Source organism: Seriola aureovittata, chromosome 19, assembly GCF_021018895.1.
Source record: "Seriola aureovittata isolate HTS-2021-v1 ecotype China chromosome 19, ASM2101889v1, whole genome shotgun sequence".
Lineage (NCBI taxonomy): Eukaryota > Metazoa > Chordata > Actinopteri > Carangiformes > Carangidae > Seriola > Seriola aureovittata.
The window spans coordinates 23,226,404-23,235,000 of NC_079382.1; the positions used below are offsets into that span (position 1 = coordinate 23,226,404).

Here is an 8,597-nt window from a genome sequence, read left to right on the forward strand (position 1 = left end):
TGTGTGTGTGTGTGTGTTTTTACGCCTCTCAGCCACGGTATTCTCTTGATTGTTGTTCTTAACATGAAAAAAATACAACTTTGAATGTGTAATCTGTAATGAGACGCAGCTTCTCTGAGGCATCGTCTCGTAAACGGCACATTAGCTAAAACTGGACACACAAGCTTCACTGCATCAGAGGATTCATTCAATCTGCCCAGAGTCTGAAGGCAGTGACCGGGTTCACACCGTCTCAAGGTGGTTCACATCAGAATGGGCTGAACAAGAACTACAATCACTTCCATGTGGTCGTATCCCTCCGCCACTCAGGCTAGTTCCCCGTTACATCCCTGTTTATCCAGAGTCAGAGAAAATATTAAACATTTGTGAGAAATTTTGTCATAATTTCTGTGTGAAGTCTTGAGTAATGGCTAAAAAGTGTCACACCGACCTTGAGTTTTCACCTTAAGCCACCAAAATCTAATCCGTTCATCCTTGAGTCCAGGTGAATGTTTCTGCCAAATTTGAAGAAGTTCCTTCAAGGCGTTACTGAGATATCGTGTCCATGAGAATGAGACAGGCGGAAAACCTGAAAACAAAATGGCCGCCTGCCTCTGAGGGCAGCACCACTTGTCTCTCAGGTGGACACACAGATTCACTGTGGCGGCTCTCTTTCTGCTCAGACCGAGGCACTACGTGATGAACGACAGGCCGGAGTTACGATACGACGGTCTGATCGTGGTGCTAGTGCTTTCTCAGAACAGGAAGTGATCCTTTTGCCCAAGTGGTTGAGACACAACGAGCGGGAAGAAAGACTTTAAACCCACAGTCCCTGCGACCTCTGTACACTCTGACACTTTGAGTTGAAACTTTTAACCGCATGATGTCACTTCCTGTCACTGCTGAAGAACCTGTGTCACTGCATTTCATTTTACCGTTTTATTAATTATGTTTCTAAACACACATGTGTGTTACAGCCGGTCTGTCTGCTCAGGTCACATGAATCAAAACCAAAAGGAAACCAGAACTATAACATGACGCTGGGTTCAGAGCTGCGACATGTCACACACACTGTAAACATATTTTCCTGAGGCGGATACGAAGTGACACAACACTGGTGATGTTTTGGATGAAAACTATTTCAACTTAAAGCTCCTCCAGTGTGAAGGTCTGTGTCCATGTGTAGTGTGATTATAGATTATAGATCAGCTCTAGCTTCTATATTAATACTGTGAAAGTATCAAAGCCTCAGTCCACAGAGAAATGCACACAGCCTGTATTCAGAAACTGAGCCTTAAAACCAGCCGTCAGGACTTCTGGAACTTTGTGATGTCACAACAAAGCAGTCACCAAGCCCCGCCCACCTGGACCCACCATCCAAACCTTGCAGGATTTGGTTTCTCTCAGTGTTTTTACCTGAAATCTGCTTTATTTTTATTGGATCACTCAGAAAACAGTCAGCCAATCAGAAGAGAGGCTCAGAGCCTCCTCTCTTCTGATTGGCTCACAGACCTGTTGTAACTAGAGCTCCAGAGAGAAGCCTGAGAGAGGAGATGTAAAACTACACTGAGATGGTTTTTATTTCTTACGGATCAACAATTCAAATAAAACACAGAAGAAGAAGAAACATGAAGCTTTAAATTAATTTAAATCATTTTAATTTGGTGTTGGTCGAGTTTTGAGTTTGGAGCCTGAGCAAACAATAAAGTTTTAAGTTTTCGTTTCATCTTATCTAGAAATTGTTAATCAGGACTGTGAACTTGTGAGGTTCCCTCCCTGAGGCCTGATGTAATCCTCAGCAGGGAAACACCGTTTGGTTGGTTATTAACCATTTTATGGTTTTTACAGCTGCCTGCTCTGCACTGTGACACCAAGGTTATATGACCGGCAGAATACGAAGCTGCTCTGAATGGAAAATCTGCTCTGAAGGAGGTGAGTCCTGCACACTGTGAAGGCTTCCCTGGAAACAGTGTGTGACCCAGACTGGGTGAAGACACACACACTTATCACACACTGACAACAGATATGAAATGGCGCAAAGTCACATTTCCTGTCCTGTAGTGCATTTTGGGTAAAAAGCCACGAGCTGTCATGATGCCAATTTCTCATGAGCCGATTTCTGCATTTCACAATCTCTTGTAAGTAATATTGTTTCTGAGAAAAACTGCAGTCAACGAAAGTGAAAGGTGCCGGGAGGAGAAACTCAACTGGAAGTTTCTAGATTACAGCAGTCAGGCCTCGAGCTGGAAATGACAGGAAATGAGAGCAACGGAAGGAAGAACAAGAAAGAAGTGAAGGCAGCGGAGGAAAGGAGCTCCAGGTTTCAGCTTGGAAATAAAAAAATTAAAAAAGTCAGACCGACATCTACTAGAAAACCTGTCGTTGGTGGTTTCAGTAGTTAACGTCAGGTCAGGGGCAGAGGTCACCAGAGGGCAGGGTTCAGACTGAGAACAGACCTGTGTTAACACAGAAAACATCTGTGACTGTGACTCTGGAAAACTATCCCAGCGACTCGCCCCAGTCGAACAACTGAGACGCAGAACTGAGGTCGGTCCGAGCGCGACCTCAACGACCCCACAGCGACCCCACAGCGACCCCACAGCGACCCCACAGTGTCAACACCAGCTCCGAACTCTCACAGGAACAAGTGCACAAACTCCTGAACAGATGCTTCTACTTCTCCTGCAGCCACTAAATATATGAACAGTGACACACTGACCTGTAATTAAACTGCTTCATCACTTTAATTCTCCAACAACCAGCAGCACTTCACTTCTATGACTAGGAAAGTACAAGTACTTCCACTAAGCCACTGTGATACTTTCCTGCCACGACTAACGCCAGCTACTGCCAGTAAATATGATCATAATAATAAACTTTATTTATAAAGCACTTTCGGTACAAGAGAAGAAGCTCAAGGTGCTGAAGTACACAGTATATTATACGAATGCTGGAGGCTGTAATTCATAATGTTAGAATTTAAATAAAAATATTAAACGAGTAAGAAGAGTAAAATAAGAGAGAATTAATTAAAAGCTAAGTAAATTAAATATTTTCAGCTGTTTAAAAAAGTTCACTACAGAGTTAGTAAATTAGTTAATTAGTTAGTTAGTTAGTTAGTTAGGGTAACTACTACTACATGTAATATCATCTGTTCTAGTAATGATGAGAATACTGTTTTATTTTGAAGGTAAAAACACTCCCTCTCTCTGCTCCTGTCAGGAAATCCTCCGTCTGTTTCAGCAGCAGAGTAAACAAGATCAGCTGATTAAGACTCATTAAGACTCATTAAGAGTCGTAGACTAAATTAAAGCCTCGTCACTGTGATCCGTGTTTCACACCACAAACATGCAGCTTCTCCACCTACCGACCAGCCGACCGCCACCTCCTCACTTACTGGGAAACAGTTTTTTAAAAATGAAAATCCTCCTAATATCAGATAAAAAAGGGGACTCTTCGTCATCATCATCATCATCATCTTCATCAGGGTCCATGCCTCTGTCTCGGTCTCTGGGTCGGACCTCGGGGCTTTATACTGCGGCCGGACAGATGTCAGCACAGAATAAATAAACGTGTGGTGTCACTCATCCTGAAGAGTCCATCACTCGTTCAGGAGGAACTTCAGGAATGAACAGAGAGAGAGAGAGAACTAATTCATTAGTTTCATTCAGGTTTTAATTTTTATTCACAACTTTATTTAACTATCTCACGTTGAAGGTGACGGAGAGGGGGAGGAAGAAAAAAAGTAAAATTAGAAGGAGAGAAAAAGGAAAAGAGTGAGGAAGAAGAAGGATGGAAAAGGAGACTAGGAGGGAAAGGAGAAGAAGAAAAAAGTGAGGAAGAGGAGGTAGAGGACTAGAAGAAAGAGGAGAAGACTGGGAGTAGATGGAGGGAGGAAGAAAAGACAGAAAGAGGAAGAGGAGGGGCGAGGAAAGGATGGAAAAGGAAAGGAGACAATGAAGTAAGGAAAGGAGAAGAAAGAAAGAGAAAGAGACAAGTAGAGGAGGTAGAGGAGGGGAGGAAGAAAGGGAGAGAAAGAATGAAAGGAGTGAGGAAAAAGAGGAGGAGGAGAGGGAGGACAGAAAGAAGAGAGAGAGGAAGAGGAGGAAGAGGAGGAAAAGATTCAGGAGAGGGGGGAGGAGGAGGGGAGGGGGGGTGGCCTGTCCTGTTATGGCAGAACAGCTCGGGGTTGCAAGATTGCATCATCGCAGGATCAGCCTTCTATAAATAGGATGACGTCACCCCCCTCTGCTCTTCCTCCTTTCTCAGCCCCTCCCTCCCTCGTAGCATTCCTCGTTGCGTCACCGCGGCCCCGCCCCCTCCCGGCCGATATAAAGCGGGGTGATGCAACGCGCCGGTTACAAGCAGCAACTAAACGCGGCGGAAGGAACCGAAAGAAGAAGGAGACAGAGACAGAAGAGGCACGAGCTCACGGTGTCACGGGGGGACGTTCGTTTTCTCCACAGCCACCTCACCTCATCCGCTCACTCTACAGCTTTAACAGGTGGGTGCCGAGATGTGTTTATGTTTTGCGGGGGGGGGCGGTGAGTGTGAGGGGGGGGGGGGGGCGGGTGTTTGTCAGTGAGAGACGCGGTGTTGTGGCGGTGTTGCGCCGGTTACTGTAGCGGAGGAGTCCCGGTGCTCTCCCCGCGCGCGGATGTCCCGGGACACTTTGGTAAAAGTTTAAAACGCGCTTCTTTCTGTCACATTAGATTCAGGCAGAAAAGTCTTAAAAGTAAATTACATTTATAACACAGTTGTTTCCTGATTGTTCATCTGAAGTTTATTGTTGTTTTCTTAAACGTGTTTTCGGGTGTAATTATATGGAAAACAGCTGTTTTTATTCTTGGACACATTTTAAACAATAATCTATAGATATCATACAAAAAATATATTTATATAGACAAATGTAAAACCTTTAGGCTCAAAATGCAGAAGCAGATTTATGACTTAACAGCTGTTTGATTAACATTTATAACGTGTTTGTTTTCCTGATTGTTCATCAGATTTACACGTTTTCTTCTGTCATTTCTAAAAACATGTCTGTACACTTAGTTTCTTTAGGATGCCAAGAGTGTGTCTGTGTGTTTTATCATTCTTTTTGTGAGATAACTGAAGTTTATTGGTTGTTTTATTTTAAGCTTTCAAAGGTGTCATTTGATGGAAAACAGCTGTTCTTATTCTTGGACACATTTAAAATGATAATCTATAGATATTATACAAAACCTGAGAAATTTTATGGAGATTAAATGTAAAAAAAAAAAAAAAAGTGATTTAGTAACAAAGAAAACTGACCAAGTATGATGTAAATCAATGGCAATGTTACATGAATTGGAAAATCACAATAATAACTCACCATTAAGTTCCTCACTATAAGACATTATGACAATATTATAGGAGTAAATAACTTTATTTTATGTGTTTGCTTCATGAATCAGTGGATCATGTAATTCCTGTATTGCATGAAAGTTTGTTATGTTCTCTCAGATCTGACATAAACATCATAATCATCTTATCAAACTGTCATAACTCTCCATGAGTCACTCCCTGTTTAGATAACAAACCTCCACACCTACTCATCATCTTTAATTGTTTATGGTGTTTTTCAAAAAGGCAAATATTTGAGTTGGGTTCAGATGGTTGGGGTTTTGGCATAATGCACTTGTGACTATAACTTATTCCTCCTCCCTCTCCTTGTTCAACATGAAATCTTGATATTTAAACACAAAACTTTTTTTTGTTTGAATATTTTTAAATTCTTTCTGTCGTTATTTCTCACTCTAATATTCACACAGACTCTTAATTACTTGTCTGTGGTTCTTGATAATAAATTTAACCTTCTTGAATCATTTATAATATTATTACAGTAACATATTGTGTGTTTGTGTTGCTTCATACTGAGATAATTGGTGTGTTTTCATTATATTTTATGAAATTATCAGTATTATGAGCTGACTTTTTGAATATCTTTGTGTGAGATCCGTCTGTGTGACTCTGACTGACGTGATCTCTTGTGTTTCCAGAATGATGCTGCAGCACTCGGGTCCCTCGCTGGCCGACATCAGCTGCTCTGCCCTGGTGCCCTGCCTGTCCCCGCCGGGCTCGCTCACCCTGGACGACTTCACCAACTTCACGCCCATCGTGAAAGAGGAGCTGCGGCTCGCCATCCAGACCAAGCGCCTGTCCAACGGGCTCAGCGCCGACATGAGCTCGGACGGAGCCAGCTCCAGCTCGGACCGGGCGTACGACGCGCTCCCCTGCGGGTCGGGAGTCAAGAGAGAGGTGAGGCGACTGCAGCATGTTGTCATTGTTGTATTTTTGGGCACTGACCGCGTAGTGTGTTTTTTGCCTATTGAGTGTGTGGGGTAAAATACTGACAGTGTATAATTGATCTGATTTTTAGTTGACAACCGAGGAGCACGACAGGAGGAAGAGGAGGAGGGAGAGGAACAAAATCGCTGCTGCAAAGTGTCGCAACAAGAAGAAGGAGAAGACGGAGTGTCTGCAGAAGGTGCGTTTCATCCTCCATCCATCTGAGAAAAATAACTGAGCTCTCAGATTTTTGTATCACTTTTTTAAAAGGGCTTAAAAATGATAAGTAGAAGATTAAAACCAGATGAAGTTCAGCTGTTTTTTTAACCTTTCCATGTGTTTACTTAATGTTTTTGTGTCAACACTCAAAGCTGTTAAAAATCTTTCAGTGTGAATTCAGCAAACTAAATCTTATAGCCATTGTAAAATTATCTGTATTTTGCAAATCTCTTTTTACGACTTTCAAACTTTAAGATCCAAAGTACAAAGAAGCTCTAACAAGAAGCTTTAACATCCAAATTAACACAAGAGTACAATATCAATAACCGATTCCTCTCCCTCCGCCCTCGTCTCGTCTCTGTAGGAGTCGGAGAAGCTGGAGAGCGTCAACGCCGACCTGAAGGCTCAGATCGAGGAGCTGAAGCAGCAGAAGCAGCAGCTGGTCTACATGCTCAACCTGCACCGGCCCACCTGCATCGTCCGGGCCCAGAACGGCCAGACGCCTGAGGACGAGAGGAACCTGTTCATCCAGCACATCAAGGAGAGCACCTTACAACTCCACAACCTCACCTCCTCCTCCATCACCTCCTCCTCCTCAGTCACATCCACCTCTACAGTAGCACCTCTAGATGGAGGACTCCTCACCCTCGATCACATTCACTGCCCCAGTCACCTATGAGCTGAGCGAGCAGGTGTTTTTGCCACTTTTCTAAGACTTATGCGACGCGTCCGCCCGCCGTCTCTGACGCAGCTGAGACTGTTCGAGACGCAGGTGGAGCCGCCGTAGACTTATGACACGAGAATGACAGTGAGACGCCACCTCCTGACGGCTCCTCGTTCTCACTCAGCATCCACAAAGCTGCTACAGAGAGTGTCATAACGTGACCTCAGCACCACCCACTCCCTGAAACCGTAGCTGCTGATTGGACAAAAAGTGACGTACGATGGACACCTTGACATGCATTATGAATTTCTTTTTTTTTTTTTTTTTTTTTAGTCAGGGCCAAGGACAGATGCTAAAGCACTAAAAAAAACAAAAAAAAAAAACAAAAACATCAACTGCTTTTTTATTTACAGGTATTTTGAATAGAGTCTGGATTTTGTACCAAAGCGTGATTTCAAGGTGATCAAGGCACATGATTGAACTGTAGACGCAGGATGATATGTGAGTGAGTTTGAGCTGCAAGTCACTGACTCTAAAAAAGACTTAGTTTATGAAAAATAGTATATTTATTTATTAAGTAACTACTGTATGACCTGTATCAACCCTGTCTGCTTGTCCTTTTATACAAAATGAAATACTAAATCTGCTGCTACTACTAACCACTCAGGACGTACGCTGGCTGTAGAAGTCGATGCCACATGTTTATTTTCTTTGCCCGTTTAAAGGATGTTGGTCTGTCAACCAGGGTAGAAGTAGCAGCCACAAAGGGAAATGTAATTTGCAGGCGGGGTTTATAATGGTTCTGCTCTTAAAATGTAGTAAAAAAAACGTACTTTTCTTAACAATTTGAAATCTACTGTAAGCAAAGCTGTAGTAGTCAACGCCACATGTTTATTATCTTGCCTCGTTTAAAGAGCTGACCTCTCAAGAGTAGAAGTCAGGATGATGGATGTCAACCAGGGTAGACGTAGCAGCCACAAAGGGAAATGTAATTTGCAGGCATGGTTTGTTATAATTCTGCACTTAAAACAAAGTAAAAAATGGCCAAATAATCATATATGCAGACGATACATTACTTTTCTTAACAATCTGAAATCTACTGTACGCAAAGCTGTCCAAAAAAAATTGGATACTGTAAATAATTTCACAAGTACACTTTAATTATCACTGCGTTCCCTCTTAAACAGACCTAGTGTTGCTTTGTACATCCTCTGTGACGATGAAGCTACATGAGTATGAGTGTTATTTTTCAGACATGTTTGTTTTCTACCTAAAATCTTGTATATTGTTTCACTGCGCATTAACTCTGTAACTGTATCTGTATGTAAACACCAGATGCCTCCTTTGGTTTTGACAGAGCAAAACAAGATGAAAAGAAACGATTGTTATTTTAAAGAAAAATGTATTTATTAATATTCGTTGA

The 8,597-nt window shown here is 42.5% G+C and overlaps 1 protein-coding gene across 1 annotated transcript in view; it reads left to right on the top strand.

The window, feature by feature from the left end:
• The first annotated feature begins 4,325 nt into the window (after positions 1-4,325).
• atf3 (activating transcription factor 3) overlaps positions 4,326-8,597 on the top strand; it is a 5,124-nt gene continuing 852 nt past the window's right edge. The window contains exons 1-4 of the mRNA XM_056363195.1: positions 4,326-4,483; positions 6,003-6,261; positions 6,383-6,490; positions 6,875-8,597. The exon at positions 6,875-8,597 is cut by the window's right edge and continues 852 nt beyond it. Of these exons, the coding sequence (XP_056219170.1) occupies positions 6,004-6,261; positions 6,383-6,490; positions 6,875-7,189 (681 nt within the window). The 5' untranslated portion in view covers positions 4,326-4,483; position 6,003 and the 3' untranslated portion in view covers positions 7,190-8,597. The remainder of the gene's footprint in view (positions 4,484-6,002; positions 6,262-6,382; positions 6,491-6,874) is intronic.